The sequence below is a fragment of the Ceratotherium simum genome, chromosome 11 (assembly GCF_057802395.1).
Source record: "Ceratotherium simum simum isolate JZ-2026a chromosome 11, ASM5780239v1, whole genome shotgun sequence".
NCBI classification, from domain to species: domain Eukaryota; kingdom Metazoa; phylum Chordata; class Mammalia; order Perissodactyla; family Rhinocerotidae; genus Ceratotherium; species Ceratotherium simum.
The window spans coordinates 48813138-48826817 of record NC_141910.1 but is presented as its reverse complement, the minus strand read 5'-3'; the positions used below and the strand labels follow the sequence as shown (position 1 = coordinate 48826817).

Below are 13680 nucleotides of genomic sequence, written 5' to 3'. Positions count from 1 at the left end.
AAACCCATACGAGAGGGTTTTCAGCCGGCTTAGTGTCAGCCTAGAGCCGCGGCCCAGACCCTGAGGTCTCCTTCCGACACCGCCAAATAGCTGCACCACGCGTGCTGGGAACCGTCCGAGAGCAGCTGGAACGGCAGCAAAGGGCCCCAGGGCATCTCAGACAGGTCACACGGACCGGGCCCGCGCCTAGCGGAAATACACGGAGCCCAACTCCCCCCACCCCAACAGGAGCAAGGGAGCGGGGCGGAGCCCAGGCAGCGGCCACTCCCGCGGCTCGGAAAAAGAAACTGGGAGGTTGCGAACGCGGAGCTGGCCGGACCCGGGGCGCGTGGCACGCGCGAGCCCTCCCGCGCATGCTCCACCCGCCCGCCTGCCGCCCCCGGCCCCGCCTCCGTCTCTTTCGCTTCCTCGCCCCCTCCCCCGCCAGCCTCCCTCCGAGCTTCGCCCCTCCGGGCGCGCGGCCGACGTCCCGCGTGCGCGCCGGCGCCTGACTTCACTTCCGGCTAACGCGCTCCGCTTGCCCCCTGGCCCCGGATGGTGACTGGCGGTGGTGGTGCACCTCCCGGGACTGTCACTGAGCCGCTTCCCAGTGTGATTGTGCTGAGCGCAGGCCGGAAGATGGCGGCTGCGGCGGCCTCGGGCCCGGGCTGCTCGTCGGCGGCGGGGTCGGGAGCGGCCGGGGTCTCGGAGTGGCTGGTGCTACGGGACGGCTGCATGCGCTGCGACGCCGACGGGCTACACAGCCTCTCCTACCACCCGGCGCTCAACGCCATCCTGGCCGTCACCAGTCGCGGGACCATCAAAGTCATCGACGGCACCTCGGGGGCCACCCTGCAGGCCTCGGCGCTCGGCGGTGAGTGTGCGGCGCGCCGGGCGGGGGCCGGACCGGCCGCGGGAGGAGCCAGGCCCGCGGATGCCGGGGAAGGAAGCCGCCCAGCTCCGGGGCTCGGCCTCCGGAGGAGGGGAAGCGGCGTGACGGGAGCGGGGTGGCAGAGAGCAGGGCTGGGGGCTCAAGCTTGGCTGTGAAGGGAGGCCCGGAAGCTGATGGAGAAGGACCTTACGACTTGGCTATTTCAGCGGCTGCAGCTGGCAAGGAAAGACAGGCGAGTCGGGGAGGGGTGGGAGTTCCCTTCGGGCCTTGAGCGTCCGGTTGTAGGTTGGTCCTCTGGGAGAGGTGAGAAGGCCTCGGAGCTCGGCCCCGGAGAAGGCCGGGCCCGGGGGTAGGTCCTGGAGAAGGTGTCGGTATTGCTTTCGGCCAGAAAAGAAAGCGAAAGGGTCGGAGGGTTGGGCCCGATGTGAGAGGCTGGTGGCCGATGGCGAGCGTCAGAGCCAGCATCCAAGCCCTTCCCTCCGGGGGAGAGAAGTGGATACTGGCTGTTTCTGGGACGCGCAGGTGCTGGGATGTCCGGCGTGCCTCGCGCCCGGGATGGGGGTGGGGTGGGCCCGGAGTGGGGGTGGGGAGGGAAGTAGGCGGGCCAGCTGCCTGAACTGTTCCGTCGACGACTTTAGGACTCTGGCGGACGCCATGGAAGACTACACCTTGTCCCTTAGCTCTAAGATTCCAGCTTCTACTCCCCAGTGACGAGAAACTCAGGACCTGTGGTCTATGAATTATAGACTCCTTTGGGTTAGTAATGCGGTGACACTTAAGGTTCTCTCTACTTGTTTTACCCCAGCAAGCCGAAAGTTGGGGTTGGGAGGTATGTCTGCGTCTCCCCAATGGAGGAGAGCAGTTCTGGGTGGTATAAACATTGGTCCAGGGATGAGACTTCTAGTATGCATGAGGTAAACGCTCAGTGGACTGGAGTGGAGTGTTTTGGAATTGCCCTGGCCAAGTTACGTTTGGCTGAGATGACATTTCATTTGCGGTTAAATAAGTGGCTTAATTTAGATGTTATAAATTGAGATTGAAAAGTTACTATATGAGTGACTTAGATTTATGTACAGGGATATAATATATACACTTTTCTCCATTTAGCCGAGTGGAAGTAGTTATGTGATCTACCAATTCACTTGTATTTTCACATAGACAAATAAGGAAAGGTCGTTATTCTGGTTACTGTGTGAGTAATAAGGCGCTTATGAGTAGATGGCAATTTAGGGATATAGAGATTTAATTTTTATTGATGAGAGAGCTGTGAAAGAAATGGATTGTGTATAGTTATAGAATATAAATCTGTAGCATATCTAAGATATGTCTAAGAGAAAATTTTGGGTTGTAGGCTTGTAATTTTTCTTTTTTTGGCTTAGGTAAAGGACAGGAGGGGTGTCCCGGGTGTAGCAAGGAGCAGGTAATTGGACGTGGACCTAACAGCTTGTCACTATGTATGAGAGGGAGATACTCATTAGTAATTGGATATCTTTCTTCTTAAACTCATCTGAAAGGATTTGCGGAAAGATATAAAGAATAATGATGATGAACAACCATGTATCCCTGTCTCAGTTGAAGAAATAAAACATTAAAAATAGAGTTGAAGGGGTCGGGCCGGTGGCACAAGCGGTTAAGTGCGCGAGTTCCGCTGCGGTGGCCCGGGGTTCGCCGGTTTGGATGCCAGGCACGCACCAACACACCGCTTGTTAAGCCATGCTGTGGCGGCGTCCCATATAAAGTGGAGGAAGATGAGGCACGATGTTAGCCCAGGGCCAGTCTTCCTCAGCAAAAAAAGAGGAGGGTTGGCAGATGTTAGCACAGGGCTGATCCCCCCCCCCCCAAAATAGAGTTGAAGCCTCCTGTGTCCCTCCTGGATTTCATTCCTCCAACCCTTCCTCCCTCATGAGTACTATCCTTAATTTGGTTTTATCATTTTCTTACATGTCTTCATGTTTTTTAGTATATGCTTGAGTCTTTAAAAAATGTCCAATATTGTCTTTCATGATTTTAAACTTTGAATAAGTGGTATCATAGTATATGTCTTTGGATTTCTGGAAAAAGCCACATTAGAAGTTTTAAAATGTTTTTGATAGAGAGAGGAATCTCACGAGGTGTTTTTATCTCTGGAGGCCATGTTTGAGAAAAATACTGTGTGCTAAAGTTTGTTATAAATGGTTGGGGAAATTGGACATATGTGTATGTGCCTGTTCATAAAAGGGAAGAAAATAGTCACTCTAATGGTAGATTACTAAAGGGGAGGGTTTTAGGTGTATAAGTGTAAAGGTAGTTGCGTAAAACGTAGCACTGATTTGGGATAACTTAGTTGGGGTATGTTGGGGTATTTGTTAATTGGAAAAGTTTGAGATTGAATACAATTGCAGGTGCCCATGCATTGAAGATTGAATATGTGATTAAAAATGTGTAGAAAAGCTTATGGCAAACAACATAGAAGGATTACAGAAAAATTTGAAAGTAACAGTGGGCAAATTCTGAAATGTTTTCTTATATGAGAAGTGCATGGTATTAATAATAATTACCAGAGATTGTATAGGGTCCTGTGTATGTCATCTATTCAGATGATTGAGGAGAGAATGCTGCATTTTATGTTTTGCCTGGAATATACAGATATTTAGTAGGTGTGCTTTTAAAGATTAGTAGAGGGTAACAATCCTATAAATAGAATGAGGAGAAGGTGCCAGTGGTGACCATGGTCCTAATATGACCCCTCTTTCCAGTTCATGGGCAGTGAGCCACCTTCTTTCTTACCCTAGAGGAAAGACATCTTTGTTTGAGGGGGTAGAGAATGGTGTAACCATATAGAGCTTTATTGGATGATAGAGTAGTGTTTCTTGTGCATGAGTTCAGTTTACAGCATTATGGATAGCTTATTAGTGTAGATTGGAAATCAAAGAATGGGAGCAAGACTGGTATGTATATGTATTCATTTGGGTGGCAAAGATGGCGAATTTTTAACTATGTGTACCAGTATATATCTTCAAATTATCTGTATCTGACATAAAATGTTTATAAATACTCTTTCATTGGATTAAGAGCTATCAGTATATACATAGGTTAGGCAAGTATTGGCTCCGTGTTGGTGTCGAAGAGTTAAGATTTCTGAGTCTCCGTGCTGATTCCTTGGCTTGCCGTTGAGTGACTTCCATGCTCTGGCCTCTACCAGTCTCTCTAGTCTTGTCTCTTTGTTTTGTGAAACTGGTTCATTTAATTTCCTTTCCTAACTCCAGTAGTTTTGCTCTTACTTCGAATGCACCAATTCCCTCTAGACAATTAGACAAATCTTATCCATTTTTCAAGACCTAGAGCAGATCTCAACTTCCTGATTCTTTTAGCCTGAAGTGATCCACTGAACCCCTAAGCACATAATGTCCTATTAAGGTCTATTTTAGTAATTTTGCAACTTACTGTTTGTGGTATGTTTTCTGTCTTGAACTATTTAAATTCCATTTTATTTAGCTTTTTGTGAATATGTGGTGTATGTTTAACTATATTTTGAACTCCTTGTGGGAAGGAACCTTGTCTACTTGTTTATATCCCTTTCCCAAGATGCCTAGTACAAAATATTGATAAATATTTTTGATTTGGTGTGTGTATACTAATGAGTATGTTAAATGGATGCTTCCTTATGTACTAACTGCTAAATAAACATCTTCTTTGGCTTTTTTTTTTTTTCTTAAGTAGACTCAACTTTTTAGAGCAGTTTTAGGTTCATAGTAAAATTGAGCAGAAAGTACAGAATCCCCATATAGCCCCTGCCCCTAAGCACACACAACCTCCCTCACTGTCAACATCTGGCATCACGATGATATGTTTGTTAGAATCAGTCAGCTTGCATTAGCACATCATTATCGTCCAAAGTCCATAGTTTACATTAGGGTTCACTCTTTTGTGTGTGTGTGTGTGAGGAAGATCAGCCCTGAGCTAACATCCATGCTAATCCTCCTCTTTTTGCTGAGGAAGACCGGCTCTGAGCTAACATCTATTGCCAATCCTCCTCCTTTTTTTCCCCCCAAAGCCCCAGCAGATAGTTGTATGCCATAGTTGCACATCCTTCTAGTTGCTGTATGTGGGACACTGCCTCAGCATGGCCGGAGAAGCGGGGCGTTGGTGCGCACCCGGGATCCGAACCCGGGCCGCCAGTAGCGGTGCGCGCACATTTAACCGCTAAGCCACGGGGCTGGCCCAGGGTTCACTCTTAATGCTGTACATTCTATGGATTCTGACAAATATATATGACTTATCATACAGAGTAGTTTCACTGCCCTAAAAATCCTCTGTGCACTGCCGTTTCACCCTTCCATACCCCCTACTTCCTGGCAACCACTGATCTTTTTCTGTCTCCATAGTTTTGCCTTTTCTGGAATGTCCTATAGTTGGAATCATACAGTATGTAGCCTTTTCAGTTTGGCTTCTTTCACTTAGTAATATGCATTTAAGTTTCGTTCATGTCTTTCCATGGCTTGATAGCTCATTTCTTTTTAGCATTGAATAATATTCCGTTGTCTGGATGTACCACAGTTTATTTATCCATTCACCTATTGAAGGACATCTTGGTTGCTTCCAGGTTGTGGCAGTTCTGAATAAAGCTGCTATAAATATTTGTGTGCAGGTTTTTGTGTGGATGTAAGTTTTCACTTCATTTGCGTAAATACCAAGGAGCATGACTGCTGGATTGTATGGTAGGAGTATGTTTAGTTTTGTAAGAAACTGCCAAACTGTCTTCTAAAGTGGCTGTACCATTTTGCATTCCCAGCAGCAATGAATGAAAGTTCCTGTTGCACCATATCCTCGTCAACATTTGATGTTGTCAGTGTCTTGGATTGTGGCCATTCTAATAGGTGTGTAGTGATATCTCATTGTTGTTTTAATTTGCAATTCCCCAATGACGTATGATGTTGAACATCTTTTCATATGCTTTTTTGTGGACTTCGAGTTTTAAAAATCAAAATAGCTCTACATAAGCGACTTTGACCATATTGTTTATATTACTAGATATGTCTCTCTCTGTAGCTATTGTTTGTTCATGCAGTTTAGCATAACAGTTAGGAAAGAGCCTGGTTTTGGAGACAGATGGCTTGGGTTAAGATCCCAGTTTCTGGGTCCCTCCCCCCCCAAATTTAACTGTGTAACTTTGACTAAATTATTTAACATTTCTGTTCCAGTTTCCCCATTTGCAAAATGGGGATGATAATTGTACTAATTGTGATGATTAAGTGTTAATACATATAAAGTGCTTATAACAGTGTGTTTACTGTTCAAAAAACATTTATTTACTTGTAAATCTCTGTAAATACCCTTTTTTCTTTTCTTTTTTACTTAAACCTTTTGATATTCTCTGTTAAATCTTTTGAACTTAACCCCAAATTTGAACTTCTTAGGAATTTTTTCTGATTTACCACCTTTCACCATCCTGCAGAATCCATATAGTTTTTGCTTTGATATAAGAGTAAGGTAATGTTAATTTGTTCAGCATTTGCTTATTTATTTAATTACGGCTGGTGGTGTGTTCTTTTGATTCCTGAATTAGCACTCCTCCTCCCCTAAGTATAGTACATTTGATATTGTTTGTTTTTGTATAAACTTTTTTGAGGGCATGTGGAGAGAATGGGCATAAAGTTTTGGTAGTCCTGAATTTTGAATTTTAGCTCACTTACTAACTCACTTACTACCTAAACTTCCTGAACTTCAGCTTCCTCATTTGTAAGTTAAGGTTAATGTTTAACAGAATGGTTGTGAAGATTAAGTGGTAAACATATTTAAAGTGCCTAACACTACTTGCATATGCATAGTAGGTACACAGTGAATGCTAATTCTCTTAAGCCTTGTGAGTGCTTAGTATTGCCATGCTCCTCATTATTACTTTAAAAAATGTTCACTGACTTATTGTTTATATACAGAGGATAGACAGGTATCATTCAAGTGTAGATGGAAGTATAAATGTTGATAACAAATATTATTTATATTTGGATAAATATCTTCTAGTGTATTGGTGTGGCTAAATGTCAGAATGAAGTTAAGACTGTTGTAGTACTAGTTCTGTGTATATACGGATTTTTCATGTAGTATATTTACATAAGTAAATGAAGATATATGTGTGTGGGTGTTGATCAATGGATATTGTAGCATATGTGTAAGAGGAAATCATGCCTCTTCAGTTTCTGAAGTGGGTTCCAGATCTCTGTCATGGGGAAAAAGGGGAAACTCCAGAGCTGCTCAGTGTTTATAGACAAACATTCTAGTTTTACATTTCTTTATGAATCTCTTTTTTTCTATATAGACATTGACTTGGATTTGAGAAGTTTGTATAGAAGTCATAAATGAGAAAAAGATCATTGTATTCCATTTGCAGTGAAATTCAGATTGAGTAAATTCTTATTTATTTATTGTCTGAAATGACAGTTTCTTGTTCAGACTTAACGCCCAGAGCTGCCTGTTCCAGGAAGTCTTGGAATATGGAAAACCAATTAGGTTAGCCTGCGTAGTCCTCAAGAAATAAATTTTATGGATAAAACTCATACTTATCACTTTGTTAGAGGTGGAAAATATTTTTCTTACTACTTCTGAATTAGGCATACATTAATTTGGATAAAATACAAAATCTTCCTGTAGGTCTCAGTTTTGGAAGTTATAAATGATTCAACCCACTTCGTATTTCCTGACTAACCTTGGTACGTGCAGCCTTCCTAGTCTCAATTATTCTTCTATGAGAGATAATAAACATGGTATAGAGTTGGGATTTCAGTAGCCCTAGAAGGTGGTTGTCTTCTGGATACATCTGAGTTTTTTAATAAAAACTCAATTCGGAGAATCTTGTTGTGGGCTATGGGTACGTACTTTGGCTCTGTTTCAGTTGACTGACTTTAATAATGCTACATGATGACCTATCTTATGTCAAAGATTGCTGTTTTATTAGCAAAACATTTTACTATAATTAATTAGAGTGAGTTTATATTAAGACTTTTTTAATATATATTTTTTGCTATGTTTTTAAGATCCTCTATATTTATCCAAATTTTTACGTTCATGTCTCAGGTTTTCCTAACTATTGAATGTTCAAAGATGGTTTTGTTCTAGCAGAGAATTTATCCTACTCTTGTTTTAGTAGTTTTAGACTTATTAATGAGAGGCAGTGTAAGAAATCAGCCTCTGGAACCACACAGCTTGGGCTTAAGTCTTGGTTCTGTTGATCTTGAAGTTCATCTATAAAATGAGGATGATAGTATCTACCTCATAAGATGGTTATAAGAATTAAAATGAGTTGATATATGTAAAGCATGTAGAACAGTGCCTGGTATATAGTATGTGCTAAGTTTATTTTTTTAATTCTTGTGGTAGCAGTGGCTATTTGAGTTTGCCGAGTGTAGTAGATGTTTTTGGTACAGATATTCTGTTGAAATTGCAATGTTCTGTTTTTCTTCCACTTTTCCATGTGTGTGAAAATGTGACCAGCTGAAATCTAATAAACATAAGAGTAATAATTTTTGTATTATAGGAGAGATATAAACTATATGAGTTAATTGATTTTGGACTTGAAATTGTTAAAAGAGTGAGATGATGTGAAGAGCTGGTTGATTGGTATTCATTCACACATTTATTGAACATGTGCTAGGCATGGGAGCACAGAATAATTAAGGCAACATTTTGGCCTTTGAGTGCATACTTGGTGATGCTTTTAGGTAAACCATTTTAGCAAATGTACTATCATATACAGTCATGCACCACGTAAATATGTTCTGGTCAGCGACAGACCGCATGTACCACGGTGGTCCCATAAGATTTAATGGAGCTGAAAAATTCTTTTTTTTTTTTTCTTTTGTGAGGAAGATCAGCCCTGAGCTAACATCCATGCTAATCCTCTTTTTGCTGAGGAAGACCGGCTCTGAGCTAACATCTGTTGCCAATCCTCCTCCTTTTTTTTTCTCCAAAGCCCCAGTAGATAGCTGTATGTCATAGTTGCACATCCTTCTAGTTGCTGTATGTGGGACGTGGCCTCAGCATGTCCGGAGAAGCGGTGCGTAGGTGCGTGCCCGGGATCTGAACCCGGGCCGCCAGTAGTGGAGCGCGTGCACTTAATCGCTAAGCCACGGGGCCGGCCCAGAGCTGAAAAATTCTTATCACCTAGTGTTGTCGTAGCTGTTGTGATGTAGCCATCGTGCTGTCGCCGTCATGATGTCATAGCACAAGGCATCACTCACGTCTGTAGTGATGCTGGTATAAACAAACCTACTGCGCCGCCAGTTGTGTAAAAGTATAGCACATACAGTTATGTACAGTACATAATGCTTGATAATAGATGACTATGTTACTGGTTTATGTATTTACTCTCCTATACATTTTTTTGTTATTTTAGAGTGTACTCTTTCTACTTTTAAGAAGAAGTTTACTGTAAAACAGTGCACCGTATTACACTGGCGGCAGCCTCGCACATCTCCTGTTTATCATGTCTCTTGATTGCATCACTTTCTCTCTTTTTTATAATTTATTTATTTTTTTTCCCCCAAAGCCCCAGTAGATAGTTGTATGTCATAGCTGCACATCCTTCTGGTTGCTGTATGTGGGACGCAGCCTCAGCATGGCTGGAGAAGCGGTGCGTTGGTGCGCACCCGGGATCCAAACCTGGGCCGCCAGCAGCGGAGCGCACGCACTTAACCGCTAAGCCACGGGGCCGGCCCTGCATCACTTTCTTTTGTGCTTGATTTAATGTCGTGTTATTTTGTTCATCGTGGCCCCTAAGTGTACAAAACCCACAGCTAATGTTGCAAGAAAGAAGCCACGTCGAGTAATTGATCTGGAAATTAAAAATGATTAAGGACTACAAAGATGGAAAATCAGTGACGGTTATTGCTCTCCAGTCAGGCATGTCCCATTCCACCATAACTATGATCTTGAAGAACAAGAATAAGGTGACAGAAGCTGTTCAAGGATCTGCTTCATTGAAGTTAACGAGACTAACAAAATTCAAGAAGGTCCTATATCAGACATGGAGAAACTTCTAAGGATCTGGGTTGAAGACCAGACACAGAGACGTATCCCTCTCAGCACCATGATGATCACGGCCAGAGCAAAAAGTTTGTTTGCAATGTTGAAAGAAAAGGCTGGACCTGAGTACGGTGTTGAATTTACTGCTAGCTCTGAGTGGTTTAAACAATTTCAGAATCGTTATTCATTACATAATGTGAAAATAAGTGGTGAGTCTGTGAGTGCTGATGTGAAGGCGGCTGAAGAATTTTTGGAAACTTTAGATAAGCTTATTGTGGAGGAATATTACTTGCCAGAGCAAATATTCAGTATGGATGCAACCTCCCTATTCTGGAAATGGATGCCTGAAAGGACTTTCATCCATAAGGAGGCCAAGTCAGTGCCAGGGTTCAAGGCTTTTAAGGACAGGATAGCAGTCTTGCTTGGGGACAGTGTTACAGGCTAGAAATTCAAACCCTTTGTGATCTGGCACAGTGAGAACCCCAGGACCTTCAAGCCTATCAGTAAGCACACACTGCTGGTGTACTTCAGGAGCAATAAGAAGTCTTGGATGACCCACCTCCACTTCCAAGATGCCCTCCTGAATTGCTGTGCCAGTGAAATGGAGAAGTACTTTTTGGAGAATAACAGACCTTTCAAGATTTTGCTTATTGTTGATAATGCTCCTGGACATCCTCCTTTTATTGGTGATCATCATCCTAATATCAAAGCAATGTTTCTCCCTCCAAATACCACCTCTTTGATCTAACCAATGGTCAAGGAGTTAGAGCAGCTTCTAAGGCCTACTGCCTGAGGAGGAGCTTTGCCCAGGGTATTGCTGCAACTGGGGAAGACACTGAGAAGACACTGATGCGATTCTGGAAGGATTACAACATCTATGACTGCATCAAGAACCTTGCTTGGGCTTGGGGTGATGTCACCAAGGAGTGTATGAATGGCATCCGGAAGAAGACATTCAGGTGGTTCGTCCATGACTTGAAAGGATTTGCTAAGGGTGAAGAGGTTGCAAAAATCAACAAAGCTGTTTGTTTGAGATGGCAAACAACTTTAATCTGGATGTGGATGAGGATGACATTGAGGAGCTCCTTGAGGTGGTTTCTGAGGAATTGACTAATGAGGAGTTGTTGGAGCTGGAGCAGTGATGCATAGCTAAAGAATATGTAGGAGAAAAGGAAGCTGCAGGAGAAGAAAAAGAAGAACCCTCAAGAAAATTTACAATGAAAGGTTTAGCAGAAGCTTTGCACACCTCAGCAAGCTCCTTAAAAAGTTTGAAAACACGGACCCTAACATCGAAAGGTTTTCATTAATAGAGAGGAATGTTCATGGTGCAGTATCTGCTTAAAGCAAAATTATAATGAAAAAAAGAAACAAAGGAAGCCACCACAGACATATTTCTGAAAAGAGTGACACCTCCTCAAGAAGAGGCTCAGGCAGGTCCTTCAGGAGGTATTCCAGAAGAAGGCATTGTTATCATGGGAGATGACAGCTCCATGTGTGTTATTGCCCCTAAAGACCTTCCAGTGAGACAGAATGTGCAAGTGGAAGACAGTGATATTGATGATCTTGACCCTGTGTAGGCCTAGGCTAATGTGTGTGTTTGTGTCTTAGTTTTTCACAAAAAAGTTTAAAAAGTAAAAAAAAAAAAAATTTTTAAATAGTAAAAAGCTTATAGAACAAGACAGTAAAACAAGAAAATATTTTTGTACAGCTATACAATGTGTTTGTGTTTTAAACTAAGTGGTGTTACAAAAAAGTCAAAAAGTTTAAAAAAAAACTAAAAAGTTTATAAAGTAAAAAAGTTACAGTAAGCTAAGGCTAATTTATTATTGAAGAAAGAAAATATTTTTAAAAATAAATTTAGTGTAGCCCAAGTGTACAGTGTTTATAAAGTCTACAGTAGTGTACAGTAATGTCCTAGGCCTTCACATTCACTCACCACTCACTCAGTGAGCAACTTCCTGTCCTGCAAGCTCCATTCATGGTAAGTTCCCTATACAGGTGTACCGTTTTTTATCTTTTATACCATATTTTTACTGTACGTTTTCCATGCTTAGATATGTTTGGATACACAAACACTTACCATTGTGTTATGGTTGCCTATGACATTCAGTACAGTAATATGCTATACAGGTTTGTAGCCTAGAAGCAATAGGCTATACCATATAGCCTAAGTGTGTAGTAGGCTATCCCACCTAAGTTTGTGTAAGTACACTGTGATGTTTGCACAACAGTGAAATTGCCTAACGACGCATTTCTCAGAATGTATCCCTGTTGTTAAGTGATGCATGACTGTAGATATGCAGAATGCTGTGTGAGTACAGAGGAAGGAGTTTCTTCAACCTGAGGGAAATACAGAAGGCTTCGCAAAGGAGGTTGCTTGTATAATCAGTTTTGAAAAATAAGATGGTGGGAGGGAATGTTATAGGGATGATCATCTTATGCTAAGGTTCTTGCTTATGCAGAGACATGTTGGTCTTGAAAAACGTGGTGAATTCAAGGAACAGAGAGAAGTTTTTTTTCTTTTTTAATTTTTAATTTTTTGTTGATATCTTAGTAGTTTATAACATTATGAAATTTTGGTTGTACATTATTGTTTGTCAGTCACCGTATAAATGCCTCCCTTCGCCCCTTGTGCCCACGCCCCCCCTTTGCTTCTGATAACCACCGTACAGTTCGCTCTGTCTGTGTGTTGGTTTATATTCCACATATGAGTGAAATCATGCAGTGTTTGTCTTTTTCTTTCTGGCTTATTTCACTTAACATAATACCCTCCAGGTCCATCCATGTTGTTGCAAATGGGATGATTTTGTCTTTTTTTATGGCTGAGTAGTATTCCTTTGTATATACATACCACATCTTCTTGATCCAGTCATCAGTTGAGGGACACTTGGGTTGCTTCCACTTCTTGGCTATTGTGAATAATGCTGCAATGAACATAAGGGTGCATAAGCTTCTTTGGATTGTTGATTTCAGGTTCGTTGGATAGATTCCCAGTAGTGGGATAGCTGGATCATAGAGTATTTCCATTTTTAGTTTTTTGAGGAATCTCCATACCGTTTTCCATAGAGGCTGCACCAGTTTGCATTCCCACCATCAGTGAATGAGGGTTCCTGTTTCTCCACAACCTCTCCAACATTTGTTGTTTTTTGTCTTGGTGATTATAGCCATTCTAACGGGTGTGAGGTGATATCTTAGTGTTGTTTTGATTTGCATTTCCCTGATGATTAGTGATGAACATCTTTTCATATGCCCATTGGCCATCTGTATATCTTCTTTGGAGAAGTGTCTGTTCATTTCCTCTGCCTATTTTTTTTTTTTTTTTTTTTTAAAGATTTTATTTATTCAGTTTTTTCCCCCCAAAGCCCCAGTAGATAGTTGTATGTCATAGGTTCACATCCTTTTAGTTGCTGTACGTGGGACTCGGCCTCGCGTTGGACGGAGAAGTGGTGCCTCGGGGCGCTCCCGGGATCCGAACCCGGGCCGCCAGCATCAGAGCGCGCGCACCCAACCGCCAAGCCACGGAGCCGGCCCACCTCTGCCTATTTTTTGATCAGATTGTTTTTTTGTTGTTCAGTTATGTGAGTTCTTTATATATTAGGGAGATTAACCCCTTGTTGGATATATGATTTGCAAATAATTTCTGCCAGCTGGTGGGTTGTCTGTTCATTTTGATCCTGGTTTCATTTGCCTTGTAGAAGCTCTTTAATCTGATGAAGTCCCACTTGTTTATTTTTTCTTTAGTTTCCCTTGTCCGAGTAGACATGGTATGCAAAAAGATTCCTGTATGACCAATGTCAAATAGTGTATTGCCT

The 13680-nt window shown here is 42.3% G+C and overlaps 1 protein-coding gene across 12 annotated transcripts in view; it reads left to right on the top strand.

Moving 5' to 3' along the window:
• The first annotated feature begins 492 nt into the window (after positions 1-492).
• BIRC6 (baculoviral IAP repeat containing 6) overlaps positions 493-13680 on the top strand; it is a 236286-nt gene continuing 223098 nt past the window's right edge. For 10 of the 12 annotated variants that reach the window (XM_087436940.1, XM_087436939.1, XM_014781248.2 and 7 more), the window contains exon 1: positions 494-853. In XM_087436940.1, the coding sequence (XP_087293066.1) occupies positions 535-853 (319 nt within the window). In that variant the 5' untranslated portion in view covers positions 494-534. Of the gene's footprint in view, positions 854-5645; positions 5728-13680 lie in introns of all 12 variants that reach the window. The other 2 variants (XM_087436941.1, XR_001389958.2) reach the window with 2 other exon arrangements.